The following is a 23,591-nucleotide window of genomic DNA, read 5'->3' on the forward strand; positions in this document are numbered from 1 at the left end:
GAGCTGATAACCGGCTTCTCTAAAAGGGATATCTACAATAATAATCAGGGCACCGATTTATCAGTGTTCTGATTATCAGTGTAGTCCCAAAAGTGCCCACCATTGCTGCATCATCAGTGCAGCCTCAGTGCCCATCAGTGCAGCCTCATCAGTGTCCATCAGTGCAGCCTCATCAGTGCAGCCCATCAGTGCCCGGCAGGAAGTGGGGAAAAAGTGCCCAGTAGGCAAGTAGTTAAGCTTTGAAAAAAAAAAAACCTGGAAACCTGAGCGTCTGATTTTTGTCAAAAGGGCGCGTGCCAGGATCTTGTCTTGCATACTAAAAGGTACACAAATTGTCGTGCCACAAACACGAACGTAGTGACGTACTACGAGGAATTTTAGCACTTGAGCGCCACCCTTTGGGCCCCTTCTGCTAATTTCATGTTTGGTGATCATTGATTCCAAGCACGCATGTTTGTACTTTCGACTTGTAAGACGGATTTGTGTACTGACCATCTGAACATCTGGCGTGGAGCTGTCGTTTGACAAAAATTTACAAGCCTGTCTACCAACATTTGTTGGCCAAAAATTGGAAAACAATTGTTGAAAGGAGCGTACTAACGGTAATGAACTTCAGACAACAGCCTGTCAAACAACAATCCCCTTCTGATTTTCGTACCGTGTGTACAAGGCTTTAGTGTGTTTGCTGTGAGGAAGGAAGGAGGGAAGGAAGGAAGGGAGGGAAGGAGGGAAGGAAGGAAGGAAGGAGGGAAGGAGGGAGGGAGGGAGGGAGGGAAGGAAGGAAGGATGGGAAGGAAGGATGGGAAGGAAGGAGGGAGGGAAGGAAGGAGGGAAGGAGGGAGGTTAGGAAGGAAGGAAGGAAGGAGGGTGGTTAGGAAGGAGGGAGGTAAGGAAGGAGGGAGGTAAGTAAGGAGGGAAGGAAGGAAGGAAGGAAGGAGGGAAGGAAGGAGGGAGGGAAGGAGGGAGGGAAGGAGGGAGGGAGGTTAGGAAGGAAGGAAGGAAGGAAGGAGGGTGGTTAGGGAGGAGGGAGGGAGGGAGGGAGGGAGGGAGGGAAGGAAGGAAGGAAGGAAGGAAGGAAGGAAGGAAGGAAGGAAGGAAGGAAGGAAGGAAGGAAGGAAGGAGGGAAGGAGGGAGGGAGGGAAGGAAGGAAGGAAGGAGGGAATGAAGGAAGGAAGGAAGGAAGGAAGGAAGGAAGGAAGGAAGGAAGGAAGGAAGGAAGGAAGGAAGGAAGGAATTCCTCCAACAACTGTCCCTGCTGATTGGACAGTCTACTCCGCCCGGAATGCAAAGGGGGGATTGTCCAGAGTATTACCTGTGTTTCAATAAACAGTTCATGTTGAGCAACCAAACAAGTATTGCCTAGTTTGTGGTTGTCAGCGGTTGGAATATCTGATATCTATATTCAGACTGGGAGGAAGCGGTATATGATGAAAGCACTCAAGCAGAGTGTGGGACTTTTCGTTACACTGTATTTCAGACTTCTGCTTTTAAGTCATTCTGCTGTAATGTTGTGCATATTTACATCATTTTGAAGGGTCTCTGACCCAGACTGTACACAACTGTGTTTTAACAGTTTTGACTGTACTCTATATATAATATAAGTCTATGGCAAAGCGCAGCTAGCTCGTAGAAAAGCTACAGGTGCACTGCGCTGCACCCACGGTGGTGGTAAACCACAGCGCATCAGTGTAAAAGCATTCTTATAGGGGGCTCAGAACAGTAAGGGCTCATTTTCATTTGTGGTTTGGGGGGGGGGGGCAGTAAACTTCATAGTTGACTATCATTGAGGGGGCGTAATGGTGACCCTGCCCCATTCTCCTGGGGGTCGGATGGGGCCACCCTGTCACATTCTGCTTTACACTTCGGAGGGGCGGGATTATACAGGAACCGATCCTCTCCATTTTCCTCCTGCAACCCCTGAAAGCAGGCTTCTCCCCCTCTCCCTTGCGTCGTAATTCAGTGACTGCAGGAAGAAAATGTTCATTATGCTATTCAGAATAATAAAATAAAAATTCTGAACCATTTCATTATGGACCATGACTGGTTACCAAATCAGAGCCTTCCTAGTTCACAAACAGTTCCTGAAACTGAGTAACTGTATGGCCATATAGAGAGGTATGGGCAGAGAGCTCTCAGCAGTGCAGGAGCCTGACATTGCACCCACGATCCACTGATCACAGTTGCAATACTGTAGGCTTGAATGTAAAAAAAAATAACAAAATGCACTTTTTTTTGCAAAAACATGTGCATTTATTTTATTTTTTCAAAGGTGAGCTTATTCTTTAACCACCTCAATGCAGGGCACTTTTGCATTTTTAATGACAATTGCGCGGTCATGCAACACTGTAGCCATATGACATTTTTATCATTTTTTCCCCCAACAAATAGAACTTTCTTTTGGTGGTATTTGATCAGCTCTGGGTTTTTTTATTGTTTGCTAACCAAATGAAAAAAAAAAACGAAAATTTTGAAAAAATAGGATTTTTTAAAACAGCTTACCTGTAAAATCCTTTTCTTTCGAAGGACATCACGGGACACAGAGCCACAGTAATTACTGATGGGTTATATAGGTATCACTGGTGATTGGACACTGCCACACCCTATCAGGAAGTTCAACCCCCTATATAATCCCTCCCCCTTGCAGGGATACCTCAGTTTTGTAGCCAAGCAATATAGTGTATTAGATAGGGGTGCAACGAATCAAAAAACTCACGGTTCGGATCGTTCCTCGGATCAGGAGTCACGGTTCGGATCATTTTCGGATCAACGAAAAAAAAAAATCTCCCCCACAGTAATATCCACAATCTCCCTATTGGCAGAGTATTGGCAGGGTATTGGCAGGGTATTGGCAGGGCATTGCAGCAGGGTATTGCGGCAGGGCATTGCAGAGTATTGGCACTGCTGCCATCCAATCTCTCCCCTCCACTGTACAGATCAGTACACAGAGGGGAGAGAGAGAGGAACCGGCGTCATGACATGACGCCGGTTTGTTACAAGTGATCGCTCCGTCATTCGACGTGCTAAACGGCCGCCGGGTGTACCAAGATGGCCGCCGCTCCGGAGCTAGGCCAAAGCCGCGGCCTTTCCTATGGCCAAGGCCACAGAGGTGTCCCGTACGGATCAACCTCCGCGGATCGGATCAACCTCCGCGGATCGGATCACGGATCGATGACGATCCTTTGCACCCCTAGTATTAGAAGAGGGGCGGGACCTCTGTGTCCTGTAATGTCCTTCGAAAGAAAAGGATTTTACAGGTAAGCTGTTTTAAAAAATCCTATTTTCTTTCTCGAACATCACGGGACACAGAGCCACAGTAATTACTGATGGGATGTCCCAGAGCAATGCTACCTGAGGGGGGGGAAACCACGACCAAGTAGGGTGCAATCAGACCTGAGGACCCTGTACCGCTGCCTGCAGCACACTACGCCCAAAGGCGATATCCTCATGCCTTCTCACATCCACCTGATAGAATCTGGTGAATGTATGAACTGAAGACCAGGTTGCGGCCTTGCAGATTTGAGCCATAGAGGCCTGGTGATGCACTGCCCAAGAAGCACCAATAGCCCTTGTGGAATGTGCCCTGATCTGAAACGGAGGAATCTTCTGTTTCAAACCGTAAGCTTGAATGATCAACTGTCGAATCCATTTAGAAATGGTAGCTTTTGACGCTGCCTGTCCTCTATTGGGACCCTCTGGCAGCACAAACAAAACATCCGTCTTGCGGATCTGAGTAGTTGCCCCTAGATAGGCCTTAACTGCTCTTACTACATCCAACGAATGTAGAGATCTCTCTTCCGGAGAACAGGGATCTGGAAAAAAGGAAGGTAGAACAATGTCTTGGTTTAAATGAAAATCAGAAACCACCTTCGGTAAAACTAGGATGAGGGTGTAGTACCACTCTATCCTTGTGTATAATCAAATAAGGCTCCTTACAGGAAAGAGCTGCTAATTCTGATACTCTTCTAGCAGAAGAGATGGCCACCAGAAAAATTAATTTCCTTGTCAACAAGACCAAAGGAATCTGACTTATTGGTTCAAAAGGCTGTTTCTGTAACACAGCCAGGACCAAATTCAAGTCCCAGGGGTTTAGGGGCGCTTTAACCTGAGGATTAAGACGCATCACCCCCTGCATAAAGTTTCGGACCAAAGAATGCGAAGCAAGTGGCCGCTGAAATAATACTGATAAAGCAGAAACCTGGCCCTTGATGGTACTCAAGGCCAGCTTCATCTCTAATCCCATCTGTAGAAAATCAAGGATTCTACCTATGACATATTTCCTGGGATGCCAACCTCTGGATTCACACCAGGTTATATAAGCCTTCCAGACTCTATGATAAATCATCCTGGAAGCTGGCTTCCTTGCATTAATCAAGGTAGATATGACAGGACCTGAGAGCCCACGACTCTTCAGAACGTGGGTCTCAATAGCCAAACCGTCAAATTTAGCGTTTGTAAGGCAGGATGGAACACTGGACCCTGAGATAACAGGTCTGGGCGTACCGGTAGGGTCCACGGGGAACCCACCGTCATCCTTACTATTTCTGCATACCAAGTCCTTCTGGGCCAAGCGGGGGCCACCAGAAGTACCGACTTCCTTTCCTGCCTGATCCTGCGAAGGAGTCGTGGTAGTAGCAGAATAGGCGGGAATGCGTAAATCAGTGAGAACCGATGCCACGGAATCACCAACGCATCCGTCTTGCATGCAAGAGGATCTTTTGTCCTTGCCACAAATCTGTCTATCTTTTTGTTGAATCGGGATGCAAAGAGATCTACATCTGGAACCCCCCATCTTTGGCATATGGCCCAAAAGACGTCGGGATGCAGAGACCATTCCCCTGGAAGTAACTGCTGGCGACTTAGATAGTCCGCCTGCCAATTCTCTATTCCCGGGATGAAAACTGCCGATATGCATGGCACATGCATCTCTGCCCAGACTAAGATCTGGTTCACCTCTTTTTGAGCAGCTCGGCTCCGGGTGCCTCCCTGATGATTGACATAAGCCACTGCTGTGGCATTGTCGGACTGGATCCTGACCGGACAACCCTGTAGCCTGATAGTCCAGGCTTTTAGAGCTAGATGTATCGCCCGGATCTCCAGAATGTTGATGGGTAAGGTCCTCTCTGTCTTGGACCATACTCCTTGGACCGCAGCCTGTTCCAGAACTGCTCCCCAACCTGACAGACTGGCATCTGTTGTTACCACCGTCCAGGTAACCGGTAGAAAGGATTTCCCCTTCTGCAGGTTTTCGGGTATGAGCCACCAATTGAGGCTCTGACGCACCGCATGCGACAGGTGCATCGGAAAGTCTAATGCCTGAACCTTCTTGTTCCAGGTCGACAGAATACTGTGTTGCAGCATTCTTGAGTGAAACTGAGCATAGGGAACTGCTTCGAATGAAGACACCATCTTCCCTAGTAGCCTCATACAAAGGCGGACTGAGGGACCCTTCTTGGTCCTTACTGTCAGGATCAGCTCTCTCAAAGCAGTGATCTTTGCCTGGGGTAGAAATATTTTCTCCTGGCTTGTATCTATAATCAGACCTAAATACTCCAGTCTTCTTACTGGTTTTAGGAAAGACTTTTCTAAGTTGAGGATCCAACCCAGGTGTTCTAGATACCTGACCGTGGTCCTCAAGTTTCCATTCAAAGAGGCTACCGACCGGTCTATCAAGAGCAGGTCGTCTAGGTATGCTATGACAGCTATACCCTGAGCCCTTAATCTGGCCAGAGGAGGAGCCAAGATCTTTGTGAACACTCGAGGTGCAGTGGCTATCCTAAAAGGCAGAGCCACAAACTGGAAATGGCGCCCTCCTACCTCGAAGCGCAGAAACTTCTGATGAGCAGGAAAAATGGGCACATGCAGATATGCATCTCTGATGTCTACTGATGCCAGAAATTCTCCTCCCTGCAGGGTGGGAACTACTGTTCGAATTGATTCCATGCGGAAGGATTGAATCCTTAGGAATCGGTTCAGATCCCTTAAGTCCAAAATGGGCCTGACATCCCCATTTGGCTTTTGGACCGTAAAAAGGTTGGAATAGAAGCCCAATCCCTGGTCCTTTGCGGGAACTATCATAATGACCTCCTGCGACAAAAGTCGCTCTAACGCTAGAAGGAGCGACTGCTTCTTCTCTGGGTCTCTGAGAACATTTGATCTGAGGAACCGAGGAGAAGGGAATTCCTGAAACTCCAGCTTGTACCCTAAGGTTACCGTGGAGACTACCCATCTGTCCTGGAAGTCCTCGTGCCAGAGCTCTGAGAACTGTCGCAGTCTTCCCCCCACTCGAGTGAGCGGGGGCGCCCCCTCATGCAGAGGTCTTAGTGTTTTGCCTAGTAGGCTTCTTTCCCCAGGACTTCTTTTGTCCCTGGGGTTGACTCTTGTCTCTGGACCCCGATGGAGGCGGCCGTCGAGACTGCCTGGAGGCTGAAGCCCCCGGCGCTGGGGAAAGAGTCCGTTTGAAAGAGGGACGCTTACTCTTCTTCTTGACAGGTAAGAGAGTGCTTTTCCCACAAGAGATTCTCTTGATATAGTTATCCAAGTCCTCTCCAAACAACCTTGCACCACGAAATGGAAACCCAGCCAGTAGCTTCTTACATGGTGCTTCGGCTGACCAATTTTTCAACCATAGGATTCTACGTATATGCACCAACCCCAGTGAAAGACGGGAGGTTTGCACGATAGAATCTCTAATGGCGTCAACCACAAAGCATAAGGCCGCTGGAAGGTTAGCAAACCCCTGGGCCTGCTGTTCAGGTAATACTTTGATGACCTGCTTAACATGGTCTCTTAAGTATTGACAGACTCCAATCGCTGCTACTGCAGGTTGGGCCACTGATCCTACTAAGGAGAAAACATCCTTCAATAGGGATTCCATCCTTTTATCTACAGGATCCCTGAGCATCTGAGCATTGTCTACAGGACAAGTCAGGCTATTATTTACGGAGGAAATGGCGGCATCAATAGCCGGTATTCCCCACATTTTAATAAACTTTTCTTCCATCGGATAAAGTGTTGAAAACTTTCTCGGCGGAAAAAAACGTTTGTCTGGGTGATCCCACTCAGAATAAATAAGCTTTTCAAGTAAAGTATGAACAGGAAAAGCATGTGCTGCTTGGAAAGGTTTCAGTGACCCCAAAGCAGAAGAGGATTCTTTAGCAGTTTCAGGTATGGGCAACTTAAATGTGGAGCGGACCAATCCAGTGAGGATCTGCACTAAGACTTTCTCCTCTTGGGAAGTCGCAGAGGGTCCCTCTCCACCTGAATCCTCCGAAGAGGAATCATCCATCCCATCCCGATCCTCTGAAAGGGATTCATCTCCTTTATCCCAGAGCTCCTCTGTCTGAGGGTCTTGGGGAACAGAGGAAAGCCTAGTGCGTTTTCTTCCACTGAGTGAAGACGTAATCACGGCCATTAACCTCCCTGGTGGTATGATTATTTCGGATTTTAGGTGCTGAAAGCGGTACCATTATTTTGCATGGAAATTTGGCGTTTTATATTGTAGGTCTGTAAATCTTAACAATAACACACTTAAATCTGTCCAAACCAGAGTCTAGTAGATATCCCGGGTATGATAAAGTTTGAAACACAAAAACATAAATTATAATATAATAAATAAAAATAAATAATTAAAAAAATTTAAAAAAATAGTAATAAAATAAATTTCCCCACAATTCACTATCGCACAATTCTGCAAGTGTTCTAATTTACTATCGCTGTTTTCTAGCTGGTCTAAAGCCACTTTTGACGTAAAGGGACACTTTTTGGTTGCTATGGACAATCTCCAGTTTCCAGGCAGAAAGAACAGTGTATATCATGTAAAACTGCATGCAGGGCATGGGCCAAAGCACTGGGGACAAAAGGGATGTGAAATCATTTCATACAGTACTGTAATCTGTAAGATTACAGTACTGTATGTGTTATGATTTTTAATCTTTTTTGAATTTGCCGCCAGGCTCCGCCCCCGTGCGTCGCGCCGCTCGCAGGGAACGGAGCCTGGCACGGAGAGGCTTCGGAGGAGGACGGAGCCCTCGGACACTGCGGGTGACATCGCAGGATCCCGGGGACAAGGTAAGTAACGCCGCCCCAGGATCCTGCAATGCGATCCCGAGTGTGGCTCGGGGTTACCGCTAATGGTACTGAATTTTAACCCCGAGCCACACTCGGGAAAACCGCCAGGGAGGCTACTCTTTCCTCTAGACCATTAATGGTTGAGGAAAAAACCTCTTGTGTAATATATACAGGGGCTGAAGTGCCAGAAGCAGGTGTAGCCCCTGACCCCGATGGCTCTCCCTGGCTAGCCGTCCCTGGCCCATCTTTAGGGGGGGAGGATGCTGCCGACAGGGGGCCCTCAGAACCTGAATGAGATCCCCTAGTGTCTCTGGTTCCTGGGGTGCTTGAACCTCTTCTACCCATAGTGCAAAGCAACAAGGTGTGAGGTATACAAATGAACACTGCCCGCTGAGCGATGTAGTCTGGCTAAAAGCCTTGCTACCCAATGCTCAGTCTGGTGTTACTTCAGTATATGCTGCCTAGGAGAATGCCTGTGTCCCACCTTACATGCGACCGTCAGCTCTGTGTCTCTCAGAAGGCTGAGTGCACCTGTACAGAGTGCCTTTAATAGCCTGCAGCTGGCCTGAGTGGGAGTCTAAACACTCTGTGCTGACATCCCGCCCCCTCCTCTACCGCCCCCCCCCCCTTGAGTTTTGAAAAAAACGAGCGCTTCCCGCACTGCCGACTCTCCTGTCATGCTTCTGGAGAAAAGGCTGGGGATGGGGGGGGGGGGAAGGAGGGAGACTGGTAACAAGATCTGCCTGAACGGCTATCTTCAGAGATGGTGGCCATTAGGCCGCAGAGCCCGGGTGGTATAACCACTTTCTAGACCCCTGTGGCCCCTCTCTAGCCTGGGGGGAACATTCAAACATGAGAAATCCCCCTTTCCACCTTACCTGCTTGCAGCCTGCTTTGAGATGCTGGGACATAATCAGCACTGAACACCTGAGACAGTCAGTCAGCATGTGTAGGTTTGTGCTCTTGGCAGCCCCCGGTGGTCACAATAGGCATAGCATGCATTTACCTTCAAGGAGAAAAGCCACTAGAACTCAAAAATTCTGTGGAATCTCCTCTTACCTTATCCAGCCGCAGGGTGCTGTTTACACAGACCCAATCTTCACCTCTCACGGTGGGCTCCGTTTGAAAAAATCGTCAGAGACTGGGGCCCCCATCAGTAGGGGGATCCAACAGTTCTGGGACCGTAAAGCACCTCGCCAGAAATTAGGAAGTTTAAAGCCATTTTCTGATCTGCGGGGTCCAGCTCTCTAAAAAGAGAAGCATTACGGGTAAAACCTCGTTTCTTCGGACACGAGGCCCGGGTACCATTCAATTCGGCCATGAAAAGACACTTTGAATGGATCCGGTTCGCCTGGCTTGCCCCAGTATAGGATATCAGGATATTCCCTTTGGAGCTCAGCACAGGACATCTTTACACGTCCATCACCTAAGACACTGGCGTAAAAACTGAGGTATCCCTGCAAGGGGGAGGGATTATATAGGGGGTTGAACTTCCTGATAGGGTGTGCCAGTGTCCAATCACCAGTGATACCTATATAACCCATCAGTAATTACTGTGGCTCTGTGTCCCGTGATGTTCGAGAAAGAAAATGTTTTTTTATTCGTTTCTGTTATAAAAATTTTCTCCTTCACTGACGAGCACTGATGATGAGGCACTAATATGCAGCACTGATGGACACTGATAGGCAGCACTGACAGGCATTAGTGATGGGCACTGATTGGCATCCCTGGTGGGTCTGAACTGATAATCAATGCGCTGAATATCAGCTCAGCCCCCCGTCACGAGAGCCGCTGATTGGCTCTCCTCTACTCGTGCCTTGCCAGCGAGAATAGAGGTAAAGCCGATAAACAGCACTTCCTGGTTATGATGTGACCAGCTGATGATAATATCAGAGCGACACACTGCACTACCGATCTCTGGGCTGCACGCCCTCCCTAGCGGCTTATTCTGCTGGACCTCTTATGACGCCCAGTCAGGATAATAGAGCCACTCTGTGGCCGTCATTCAACATACGGCGGGCGGGAAGTAGTTAAAGCAGGGGTCTCCAGACTGTCTAAACAGAGGGCCAGTTTGCTGTTCTTCAGGCTTTAGGGGGGCCTGACTGTGGCCAGTGGGCATAGAAACATCCTCGGCGTCAGTGTCAGTAAATTATGTCCCATCATTGATTTTAGAGGGAGGAAAAGTGCCCCATTATTAGTGTCAGTTGGAAAGATAGTGCCCCATTGATGGTGTCAATGTAAGGAATGGTGCCTCATCACTGGTGTCAGTTGGAGGAATAAAGCCCAATCTATGGTGTCAGGGGGAAGAATGGTGCCCCATCATTGGTGTCAGTTGGAGAAAGAGTGCCTCAAGGAAGGAGTCAGTGGGAGGAATGGTGCCTCATCATTGGTGTCCATTAGAGGAATAGTGCACCAAGGGTCAGATAAAGGCAGGTGTAGCACTAACTCACGGTGGAGCTGCTAATTTAAAGCGGGCTGTTACCGTCACCTTGTTACCTGTAATTTCACCAACATTGGATCTAGAGCTCTTCGTTGAGCTTACTGTGAGGCAATGTAGGCACCAGTCACTTAAGTACTTTTTCAATGCTTTAATGGGGATAACTGGAAGAAGTAGCAGGAAAGAGGCAGAAGGAGAGTTGCAGTGTTCAAATACCTTTTCTTGGCGTAGCGTCAAGGAATTTAAATCTTTAAGATGAATGTATTATTATTAATAACAATTAATAGTAATATTATTAGCTTAGGATTAAATCTTTGCCCGCCTGGATAGGTTTCTCTCACTGACCTAGCAACAGGAACGCAGCACGAACAAAAAGTCTCTGCCACAGACTTTGGTGGGACAAACTCATACGATCCTCTGCCACAGGATGTAGTAGTTTTCGATGAATAGCAAACACAGTACCAGAACCTTTAAACCGACCCGGCAGTACTTGTGTGGTAGGGTAATTTAAGATGCGTCCTCCAATTGAGTCACCAGGCCCCTCTCCAGACCAGCGATCTGCATAGTCCCTTCCAAGACGGGTCCTCCCCTGGATTCTTCTCAATTGTCCGGCTTCTTCTCGCAGGACAGACAGCACAGGACCATCCCAGCAGTAGCAGGCCCCAGACAGACTTCTGGGCCTACCCGCCCGGCTGCAGCAGCGTAACCCTCCAAGCCGGAGGGCTACGAGATAGCACTCACTGACACATACCTCTAGGCCAGGAGGGCCACGAGGCAAAAAGCTCTCCGAAACATGGCGTCTGCCCCATATAAACCCTCTCCCAGAATGCAACTCGGAGGACCACCTCCACCGAGTTATCTCCTGGACAGAAGAGCACTCATACACTTCAGCATGTTGCTTTCCAACATTGACTCACGATGACAACGACACCCACAGGCGCAATGTGGAAGTGCACGCAACACAGCCAAGCTGGAACAAAGGCTAAACTAACCTTAAGATTAAACCTGAACAATGTATAGCACAGATGATCCATTAAATTTACCTATAAGCGGTAGATTAGAAATCTACCAGCGTTACACAGGCATCCGGCCCCCGGGCCACAGTTTGGAGAGCACAGTTTTAACGTAATACTACTACTTACTAGTCCCTCGGGCAATCAATCCAATCTTTGCTCTAGTGGGGAGCTTTTAGTGCTGCTGGAATCTTCAGCACCCAACACTTCCTGGTGTGTTGGATGACTGCATCCCCTGTTGCTCTCTATTACTGCACCTGTCAGCCTGTATCATTAGTGTGTCCCTGGAATTGTAAGGACAGCCTACTGACAGAGCAGCCGGTGGTGGGGTGGTGGTGGCTGGATTTAGTGGCAGGTGCTGAAGATTACAGTGGTGTTTATAGATTTGCTAGAAGACAGTGAAGTCACTTCTCACAGCTGCATTATCAATCTTTTACCAGGGATTTCATTTATTTTTTTTGCAACAAAGTCGCCATAGGAATTGAAGAAGAAAGTTGCAATAGTTGAAGACAAACAGGCATATCATTCTAAGAAATGTACATAAAACCACACGGACATTAAAAACGCTTTAGTGTGTAATGATGAGCAAAGTGAAAACTAAATGCAATTCCAGAAACCACATTACATTGCTTTAGGAGAAAAAAAAAAAAAAAAAAAGAATCGGACAAATTAAAGAATTTGAAACAAACATTAATGGTGGTTTTTATGTATGAAATGTTTATTCCCCATCTGGTTCACAATCATGTCTTCTTTAGATGTATTTTAATTACGTTTTTTTTTTGTACTTTGCTAAACTTTATGTTTAAATGGAAACTCTCAAGTGCTCAGTGTTTCAGTTGTTTGATAACATAATGCACTGTACAGCTTATGGGACAGCGTGGGCTAAAGACCAAAAGTCAAAAAATTCAACTGTGTGCTGTGTAGTTATGACCATAGTGACACTTAAGTTTTAAGAAACCATCCCTGACTCATGGATGTCATTAACCGCTTCAGCCCCGGAAGATTTTACCCCCCTCCTGACCAGAGCACTTTTTTGCGATTCGGCACTGCGTCGCTTTAACTGACAATTGCGCGGTCGTGCAATGTTACACCAAACAAAATTTACGTCTTTTTTCCCCACAAATAGAGCTTTCTTTTGGTGGTATTTGATCACCTCTGCAGTTTTTATCTTTTGCGCTATAAACAAATAAAGAGCAACAATTTTGAAAAAAAAAAAAAAAAACAATATTTTTTACTTTATGCTATAATAAATATCCCCCAAAAATATATAAAAAAAACACTATTTTTTTCACTCAGTTTAGGCCGATATGTATTCTTCTACATATTTTTGGTAAAAAAAAAAAATAAAAAAATCGCAATAAGCGTTTATTGATTGGTTTGCGCAAAAGTTATGGCGTCTACAAATTAGGGGATAGTTTTATGGCATTTTTACCATATTTTTTTTTTATTATTAGTAATGGCGGCGATCTGCGATTTTTATCGTGACTGCGACATTATGGCGGACACATTGGACACTTTTGACACTATTTTGGGACCATTGTCATTTATACAGCGACCAGTGCTATAAAAATGCACTGATTACTGTATAAATGACACTGGCAGGGAAGGGGTTAACACTAGGGGGTTATCAAGGGGTTAGGTGTGTCCTAGGGAGTGATTCTAACTGGAGGGGGGATGGGCTACCACTGACATGACAGCCATCACAGCTCCCGATCACAGGGAGCTGTGATCTCTGACATGTCACAAGGCAGAACGGGGAAATGCTTTGTTTTCATAGGCACTTCCCCGTTCTGCGGCTCCGTGACACGATGGCCAGGAGACCGGCGGACATCGAGTCCGCCGATCTCGCGGGCACGGCCGCGCTGTACGCGGCGCGCGCGCCTGCTATCCCCGCCAATTACAGGGGACGTACAGTTACGGCCATTTGCCCACCGCTGCTATTGTGCTGATGTATATTGGCGTGTGGTTAAAGTGGTTGTAAACCTTTCCATACACCCAGTGAAGTGACTGGCCTCAGATGATTAAAAAAAAATCCTTCTACATAAGTTGTACCTGTTTATCTGAAGTCTTCTCTCCTCTACAGTCACCCACAGTGCAGAATTTGTAAAGCTTGTCTGAGCATTCAGAAAGCAGGGGGTGAGGAGCTGAAGTTAGACACTGCAGAGCTCAGAGAGCTGATTGGAGGAAAGGGAAAGGACCCCCTCCCCCTTTACACAGCACGCGGGAACAGAGCTGAGGCTGTCAATCATAGGCTGTGTACGATTTGTGCTTGCTTCGCTGCCTCAGGGCCTGGACCACCTGCCATCACGAAGGGAAAAATACATTTAAGGTGGTTGTCTGCCAGCTGAAACTTAGTAGAAGTTGGGTGAGGCAGCAGGACAATGACCCTAATCATCAAAGTAAATCCACCACAGACTGGCTTCAGAAGAAAATTCACTTTTTAGAGGGGCCTAGTCAGAGACCCCATAGAGATGCTGTGGAATGACTGCAAGAGAGCCCTTCACACCGGACATCCTACAAATGTATCTGAGCCAAAACAGTTTTGCAAAGAGGAATGGTCAAAAATTCCTCCTGAACGTTGTGCAAGTCTAATCCAGAGCTACTAAAAAGCACTTGAAGTAATTTCTGCCAAAGGAGGTTCAAACAGCTATTAACTCCAATGGTTAACTTATTTCTTCCTCCAACTCTGTGTATGTTTATTGGGTGCGTGGAACAAAGATACAAGACTTAGATGAAGACCAGATCACATTTAATGGCAAATTATGCACAAACACCAGCTAGGCACACAGTTAACCCTTTGATTGCTCCTGATGACAACCCCTTCCCAGCCAGTGTCATTAGTACAGTGACAGTACATATTTTTAGCACTGATCACTGTATTAGTATCAATGGTCCTCATAAAAGTGTCAAAAGTGTAAATTTGTGCCCGAATGTCTGCTGCAATATCGCAGTCCCACTACAAATCGCATTACTAGTAAAAAAAAAAAATCCTAAAATATATCCCATAGTTTGTAGACGCCATAACTTTTGTGCAAACAAATATACACATATTTGGATTTTTTTTTTTTTACCAAAAATATGTAGCAGAATACATACTGGCCTAAATTGATGAAAAAATTCGATTTTTTAAAGTTTTTAATTGGATAGTTTTAATAGCAGAAAATAAAACAGATTGTTTTTCTTTCAAAATTGTCGCTCTTTTTTTGTTTATAGCGCAAAAGTTAAAAAACGCAGGTGATCAAATACCACCAAAAGAAATCTCTATTTGTGGGAGGAGGACATAATGTTATTTGGGTTCAGCGTCGCTCGGCCGCACAATTGTCAGTTAAAGTAACAGTATCGTATCGCAAAAAAAATGGCCTGGTCATGACGGGGGGGTAAATCTTTCGGAGCTGAAATGGTTAACAAGAGGAGTACTAAGTTACTGGCTTTTTTCTATAGTGGATAAGGCTGGAGTTTAGCTTTAAATTTTTTTTTTTAACAAATCAAATATCATGCGTCTTATCAATATGCATAGATATTTATCTGGAGTGTATCACTGCGGTAAACTAAGCGCAGTTTATATTCTTTCCTGAACATTAGAAGCAGACCACTGATTTACAGGTTGCCTGAAGCTGCTCTTCAACATAAACCCAGAGGCTTCCAATTCCGAGAAGATATCACAAACTCTATTTTCAGGTTAATATTATGCAGTGCCCAGTGGTTTAATTAATTTTCACTAATTGACTCTGCGCTCTCAGTGAAATGTCACCTTACCTGCGTTTTCCCCAGCAGTCTGTACGCCTGCTGCACCTTTGTGTAATGAGCAACATCAAAGTTCTTGCAGATCTTAGACAGCGCAACATCCAATTGTTCCTATAAAGAGAAAGAGCCATATATAATCAAGATACAAATTTATGGTAAGAAGGCCAACATTTTTTTGAGAAATCTATTTGTATTTGTACTTGTATTTGTTGAGTTTTATGTCAATTACACAGAACATAGTACATAGTTGCCCATGCAGGGGCATGGCCATACGCACAAAAAAAGAGGCCTAGTGTGAGAAGAGAACAAACACTTACAACTCTACACCAGCCACTCTCAACCTTTTTAACACTGAGGAACCCTTGATATAACTTTCTGGTCTCAGGGAAGCCCTGCTAAAAAATGACTAGATCTACATCTCATGATACATTAGTGTGATGGACACTGCAAGGAATGCTCCTTACACTTGTGGTCATTGGAAAGAATTACCCCCTTACAGATAGCTAAAAAGATCAATGGGAGCTTATGTGAAAGGCAGAAATTGCTCCTTGCTCAAGGAACCCCTAAAAACCTCTGGAGGAACCCTGGTTGAGAAACCCTGATCTACACAATTGACCCCCAGAGAGGAAAAGGGGTTTGGTACAGGAATCTCTAGGCTCAAATAACATACTAAGGGTTAAGGTAACAGATCATTGCAACCCTGGCCAGCATATTGCAGAAATACCAGAGTTTTTAACGTATATCATCTGACTCCATAGCAGCCGTGGAAGGATCATCTAACCAAGAAGACCAGACTTTCTGAAACTTACGGGGGCTCCCTCTATTAGTATAAGTGGACATTATAAAAGGACATTGTGGGAGGAGAGACTGGTTTCCAACACATAGAGATTGCCTTACGGGCATAAAATACCAGGAGGCGGACAAGGGTCCTTTTAGCCACCGTAGCAGCCAACGGTGGGGGGGGGGGTGGCAATTTGCATCATGCAACCTATCGCTTCCAATATACCTTGCCAATATTGTACTATAGCCGGACAGGTCCATACCTCCCAAGGTTTAGCAATGTGCAACACTTTTTGATAGATAAGTAGTGCATTTTATATACAGCTATATAGATCAGACCAAAATGAGGGACAAATGAGGAGGAAAGAGTGACATTGCTCCAAATCAGGGACAGTCCCGTGAAATCAGGGACAGTTGGGAGCTATGCAGGTCCTAAGATGTGAAAAAATTCACCGGTTTGGTGCAAGTAGTGCCAGCATGCTGGGGAGAGAGAAGTAATCATCTTATGGAGTCTGTATGGGATATAGTAAAGCTTGGTGTAAGATTTTAAATTGGATTATTTTATCCCTAGCGGAGACTAAATGAAAGAAGGCCAACATTAAAGTGGTTCTAAAAAGGTACAAGTTTTTTTTTTTTTTTTTTACCTTAAAGTGATATTAAAGTCTTGTCTTTTTTTTTTGTTTAAAAATAATACATTGTACTTACCTGCTCTGTGTAATGGTTTTGCACAGAGCAGCCCAAATCCTCCTCGTCTCGGGTCCCTCACTGGCCCCTCCCACATTCGGATTGCCCCCACAGTAAGCAGCTTGCTATTGGGGGGGGGGCACACGAGCCAAGCCACTGCTCTGTGTGTCCATTCAGACACGGAGCCAAGGCTTGGACCCTCTCTCTCCTCATTGACTCACTGACTCTGATGAACAGCAGCGGGAGCCAATGGCGCCCACAGCTGTGTCTCAGCCAATCGGGGGAGAGTCCCAAAAAGTCGAGGCTCTTGTGCAACATCGCTGGATTGAGATGGGGCTCAGGTAAGTGCTAAGGGGGGCTGCTGCACACTGAAGGTATTTTTATCTTAATGCATAGAATACATTAAAGGGGTTGTAAACCCTCATGGTTTTTCACCTTCTGTGCATTAAGGTGAAAAACTTTCTGTGGTGCTGCAGCCCCCCAGTGCTCCTGTTTTACCTGACCCCGATCCTTCTCCAGCCAGGAACAAGCACACGAGCTCTACCTGGTGTCTCCTGTCTTGATTGGATAGATTGATAGCAGCGCAGCCATTAGCTCCCGCTGCTGTAAATCAAATTCAATGATGCAGCTTTATGCATTAAAGCGGTAGTAAACTCAGCCACCCAAATTGTGAAAAGCAATACAGTCATTACCCCACTCCACTGTGTTTTCTTACTTTTATTGCAGCTTATTTTTGTTTCCCTGCTCCCCATCTAAAGCCAGCGCCATTTTAACTGTTGTCTTCCGCAACTATTCTGTATTTGACTCCTGCCCTTTCTGTCTGTACTGGCTGAAATCTCATGTATGCACATGGAGTTTAAGGAAGTTAAGAATGGGGATGTACTCTCAGGGGATTGCAATGCGGGCATGGCACGGTAAGGACTGGCGGTACACAGAGCAAGCCGTGACTCATGGCAACAATGCACAAGCACTGGTGACATTATTGGATTGGTGAGTGCTCGATCCCTACAGAATGGCACAGGTTAGACAGATTTTAAGAAAAACACCATGTACATTATTCTGTAGCTTTAGTGTTGTCACACTAGGACAGGGAGTGTAATGGCAGTATCACTGGGTGGAAATAGACAAAGGCCTGAAAAAAGAAAACAAATGCACCCACCATATATCTATTGACTGGTAAGCTTCAACAGAGTCTTGGGTTTGTTGGGTTTAGATACACTTTAAGTAAATTTTTTTGGCACAAGTTTAAAGTAAACCTCAAGTGCCCATACTTAAAAAGCTGTCCTTGGACCCTACCAATCTTAACAACCTACGCCCTATCTCCTTGCTGCCCTTTTCCTCTAAACTACTTGAGTGCCTGGTTTACAACCAACTGAGTGACCACCTCATTAAAAACAACCTTCTTGATCCCCTTCAATCTGGATTTCGCCCTCAACACTTCACAGAAACTGCTCTTTTAAAACTCACAAATAACCTACTAACTGCAAAAACCAACGGACACTATTCTGTACTCCTACTTCTGGATCTTTCAGCTGCCTTTGACACGGTTGACCACCCCTTCCTCTTGAAAAAACTTTACTCTCTTGGTCTCCATGACTGTGCTCTTCAGAGGCTCTCATCCTACCTATCCCAACTCACATTTAGTGTCACTTACAATTCTACTTCCTCCACTCCTCTTCCCTTCTCTGTTGGGGTCCCCCCAAGGTTCTGTTCTCGGACCTCTTTTATTTTCAATCTACACCTCTTCCCTGGGTCAGCTGATAGCCTCTCATGGCTTTCAATATCATTTCTATGCTGACGACACACAAATCTATCTCTCCACCCCTCAACTCACTCCATCAGTCGCCTCACGCATTACTAACTTACTAACCGACATATCTGTATGGATGTCACACCACTTCCTCAAACTCAACTTGTCCAAAACCGAGCTTATAATATTTCCTCCCCCACGTGCCTCTTCCCCTGACTTCTCTGTCAAGAGCAATGGCAAAACCATCCACCCGTCCCCACATGTCAGGGTGCTAGGTGTTATCCTGGATTCTGAACTCTCCTTTAGGCCCCACATCCAATCACTTTCCAAAGCTTGCCGCCTCAACCTCCGCAACATCTCTAAACTACGTCCCTTTCTAACCAATGAAACCACAAAGCTCCTGATTCACTCCCTGGTTATCTCTCGCCTCGACTACTGCAACTCCCTCCTCATTGGCTTACCTTTAAATAGACTATCCCCCTTCAGTCCATCATGAATGCCGCTGCCAGACTCATCCACCTTACAAACCGCTCAGTGTCGGCTACCCCTCTCTGCCAATCCCTCCACTGGCTACCACTCGCCCAACGAATTAAATTCAAAATACTAACAATAAGTTACAAAGCCATCCACAACTCTGCCCCCAGCTACATCACTAGCCTAGTCTCAAAATACCAACCTAATCACCCTCTCCGTTCCTCCCAAGACCTTCTGCTCTCTAGCTCCCTCATCACCTCCTCCCATATCCGCCTCTAGGACTTCTCCAGAGCCTCGCCCATCCTCTGGAATTCGCTACCCCAATCTGTCAGACTGTCTCCAAATGTATCCACCTTTAGGCGATCCCTGAAAACTTTCCTCTTCAGAGAAGCCTATCCTGCCTCCATCTAACAACTGCACTATTTACTCCATTAGCTCATCCCCCACAGCTATTACCCTTTTGTATAACCTGACCCTCCCTCCTAGATTGTAAGCTCTAACGAGCAGGGCCCTCTGATTCCTCCTGTGTTGAATTGTATTGTACTTGTATTGTCTGCCCTAATGTTGTAAAGCGCTGCATAAACTGTCGGCGCTATATAAATCCTGTATAATAATAATAAAAAGTGCCCATTACTGAAAAGAAGCATGAAACCTAAAAAGGAGAACTGCAGCAATAAAGAAAAAATGGATCTGATGCTGTATCTGTCGCCTGCACTGAGAACTGAGAAATCAGTTTTGGGTCTTCTGTGAATAGAGAGCTGGTGACTGCCATTCACCGACTCCTTGCTCTGCCCCTCCAGCGCGTACTGGGGCGTTGGGCAGTGGAGTGGGCGAGAGTGGCTGGCTCAGGCTCTCAGAGGTTCGCTGAGAGGCTGAGCCAGCTGCTGGTCCAGACCTCTGGGTGGATCTTGACATTAAAGTTGAGATCCCTCCAGAGCCTGGACCAGCTGAGTGACTTCAGCCAACAGCAGGCTTTAGCCCACTGACAGCTGAAGATGGATCGCAGAACGAAGTGCACTCCTGTAATTCACATGAGAAACAAGGCAAAAGAAAACATTCGTAGGGTGAACAAAAAAAAAAAATAGATAACATGCTGTCTTCTCCTTCCCAGCTTCTGTGGTACAGGGGATGACGTCATCCTCCTATTAGATCCCAGAAAATGGTGGGCATTCCAAATTTCACCAGAAGAACCTGCAGAGCAGGGCTAGGAGGGGCCTGCTCAGCGAGGTCCGCCATGCACATTCCCTGGCATCCCACCAGAAGGGTGATGTCACGATCATCTGCAGGAGGAAGCTGAGGAAAGGTGAGCATACTTTCTAAGGCTGGACAAACGGTGCAAATTTCTTTCCTGCAACCACGGGTTGCAGGAAAGTCATTTGCACGATTCCCCCATCAACACAGACAGTGCGGAGAGGGGAATCCCTCCTCTCGAGCAATTATTTGCTCCCGGCAGGGGAAGCTGTCCCTGCCAGGAGAAGACCGCGATTATTGCTAGCGGCTAAAGCGTGCCGAGATTCGAACCGTCTATGGCTGGCCCAACTTTCCCCTTCCCCAGGCTTTTTTTTTTTTCTTTTGCTGTTTTTTTGTGGGAGAAGGGGGGCCCCTAAAGAGCGGATCCTGCATTTTAGCTAGAATATACTCTAATTCTGGGGTAAAAAATAAAAGTGCCATTTACAGACACCAACAATCCTAATTAAGCATATCTAAATCAACAAATAATAAGATGGAAAAGATCTGAATATAAACACATTTTGATGAATTCATCCTTTACAATGGAAGCCAGGAACACCGTGGCCTTCATTAAAACTGTGTCTTTCTAATGCTGTCTTGGGGATTACTGAAGCCTGACATAAAATGAGCAAAAAAGAAAGAGAAAATTCCAGTCATCTACAATCCAGGCGGCGGGTGAATGACTGACACATAGAAGCTCCCACTGCCGGTGCTCCACAATGCGTTTTTTTTTTCAATTACTCCTGATACAAAATCTGATGATTTCCACTTTATAATACAGAATGTTAAAGCGGAGCGGGGCATACCTACAATTTAGTCCCATCAAGATATAAAAGCTGAAATTTAAAGTAATGCAGGGGTAATACTATGGGATTGAATGAGAATATATTCGTATGTCGTAAACTTCAGAGGAAACGAATGAGAATGTGGGGGATGAGGGGCACTGGAGGATGAAAGAATGTGCCAGATCTTTAATATTATTTCATCACGTTTAGCTGAGCGAAATGCAATGGAGAAGAGGTGGACGGTCTGCTGGGAAAGCTGGTCAGGGGGGTCAATTAAAGAGAACGTAGATTTTTTTTTTTGAGAGATCATAATGAAAATCATTTCAGAAAGTTTCTATGTATAATTTGCAATTCTATATGTTATGGCGGTAGCCATGGCAAATCTACCGAGTTAATTTTCTATAGAAGTAGAGAAAATACACTTACAAACAAGAAAAAGCTTTGGTCAGAGGACTTAAAATGCGGGAAGTCACTGAAAAAATAATATAGTGAAAATAGGTAAGAAAAAAATATACTGTATTTATTGGCATATAACACGCACTTTTTTCCACGGAAATGTTATACGCCGATAAATGTTTTTTTACCAACAGGGGGCGGGGATCGGGCGGTACGCCCCGGGTTCCACCCATTGGGGGGGGGGTTAGGCCAGCTGTACCGCCTCTCCTGGCCCTAGGACAGCACTGCCAGCATACGTTAAAGTTAAGAAAACATTACTGCCAGAGCCCTTTCTCATGCACAGCTCCTCGTGTGTCACTCTCATTGTAAATGGAAGTCTCTTAATACCTCAATTAACGCCGCTCTGTCTGGCGCTCTCCTCCTCACGCTCCGCCTCCTTCCCGAGTGTAGCCTTTGATTGGAGGAGGAGAGCGGTCATGTGACCTTCAATGAAACAGCAGAGGAGAGCAATCACATGACCGGGTCACGAAGAACGGCGTTAATTGAGGTATTTAGAAGCTTTGGTTTACAATGAGTGACACAGGAGGAGCGGTGTATGAGAAAGGGCTGGCAGTGATGTTTTCTCAACTTTAAAGTATGCTGTCCCAGGAGACTGGGGGTCTCCTGGGAGTGCAGGGGGCTTTATAATGAAAGAGGGCTGTGGAATGTGCAGGGAAAGGGGGCTGTGTACTATGCAGATGTCTGTGTATTGTGCAGGTAAATGGGGCTGTGTAATGTGCAAGGGTCAGTGTACTGTGCAGGGAAATGGGGCAGTGTAATGTGCAGGGATCTGTGTACTGTGCAGGGGGTCTGTGTAATGTGCAGGGAAAGGGGGCTGTGTACTGTGAAGGGGGTCTGTGTAATGTGCAGGGAAAAGGGGTTGTGTACTGCGCAGGGGGTCTGTGTAATGTGCAGGGAAAAGGGGCTGTGTACTGTGCAGGGAAAGGGGTCTGTGTACTGTGCAGGGGGTCTGGGTAATGTGCAGGGGGTCTGTGTAATGTGCAGGGAAAAGGGGCTGTGTACTGTGCAGGGAAAGGGGGCTGTGTACTGTGAAGGGGGTCTGTGTAATGTGCAGGGAAAAGGGGTTGTGTACTGTGCAGGGGGTCTGTGTAATGTGCAGGGAAAAGGGGCTGTGTACTGTGCAGGGAAAGCTGGCTGTGTAATGTGCAGTGGGTCTGCATACCTTGCAGGGGGTCTGCGGGAAGTTTTTTTCCTGAAACTTCCCTCTTAAAGTTAGGGTGTTATACACCGATAAATACAGTAAATATAATTTATTCTGAAATTGAAATTAAACCATATCATGATTGAGTAAATGCTGCAATAAAGTAATACATTCATGACAGGCCATGGAAAAACTGACATATATCACATAGTAAATAAATGAATTCATAGTATACAGTACATAATAAATGTCTACATAAAAGAACATAATAAATAACAGTATATACATCAGACAATCCAGACCTGTAATTTGAACACATGACTGGTAAGAAGCATACATGATAAACAAGTACATGATACTGTGAGCGATTTCATAAAGATACAATAATAAAAGGTCAGATGGTCTTGGTATAATAGAATGCTACGCGTTTCGTGGAGTAATATCCACTCATCGGGAGTAAGATGTAAAATGTCTGAAAAAATGTAAAAAAAACAAAACAAAGAAAATATGTAAAAATGATAAGACAAATTCCCTAATTAGGATCAGATGCACGGGGTGGTACTTACATATTAGGTAAAGCAGGGCCCAGCTTGATGTGGGAAGAGGGGAAGGCATCAGGTGCAATGTCTCACCCGGGGCTGAGGCAGGAGTAGCCCTATTGGACCACGGCAAAAGCCCAGAGAGGGGTCAGGATTTCCAAAAGATGATACATGAGAGGTGAATAATTTAGGGGACACATCTGACTTGTACCACTCTGAAAAAATGCATGGCAGTGTACAAGTATGACTAAGTAAATATATAAATAAATCGAGAAAAGGTGAGGATATTGTGAAAAATGTGCCCAAAAAAAGGCACAGAAGCAAAAAACGTGATAATGAAACCAAAACTATGAAAACAGTGAAAGGCGTTGTATAAACCCTTAGACTTACTGGATCACCCGCCAACGTCATACCATACCAATAATGATGCTCGATTTTTCACTGAGTGCGGCCGTCCAGGATTACTCTCTTTTCCTCATCCAACGTCATAC

At 45.8% G+C, this 23,591-nt stretch overlaps 1 protein-coding gene across 1 annotated transcript in view; it reads right to left on the minus strand.

The window, feature by feature from the left end:
- Positions 1–23,591, minus strand: part of VPS50 (VPS50 subunit of EARP/GARPII complex) — a 390,966-nt gene that overhangs the window by 184,127 nt on the left and 183,248 nt on the right. Inside the window, exon 11 of the mRNA XM_073629604.1 lies at positions 15,274–15,372. Within this exon, the coding sequence (XP_073485705.1) occupies positions 15,274–15,372 (99 nt within the window). The remainder of the gene's footprint in view (positions 1–15,273; positions 15,373–23,591) is intronic.

This window comes from Aquarana catesbeiana, linkage group LG05 (assembly GCF_042186555.1).
Source record: "Aquarana catesbeiana isolate 2022-GZ linkage group LG05, ASM4218655v1, whole genome shotgun sequence".
NCBI classification, from domain to species: Eukaryota; Metazoa; Chordata; class Amphibia; order Anura; family Ranidae; genus Aquarana; species Aquarana catesbeiana.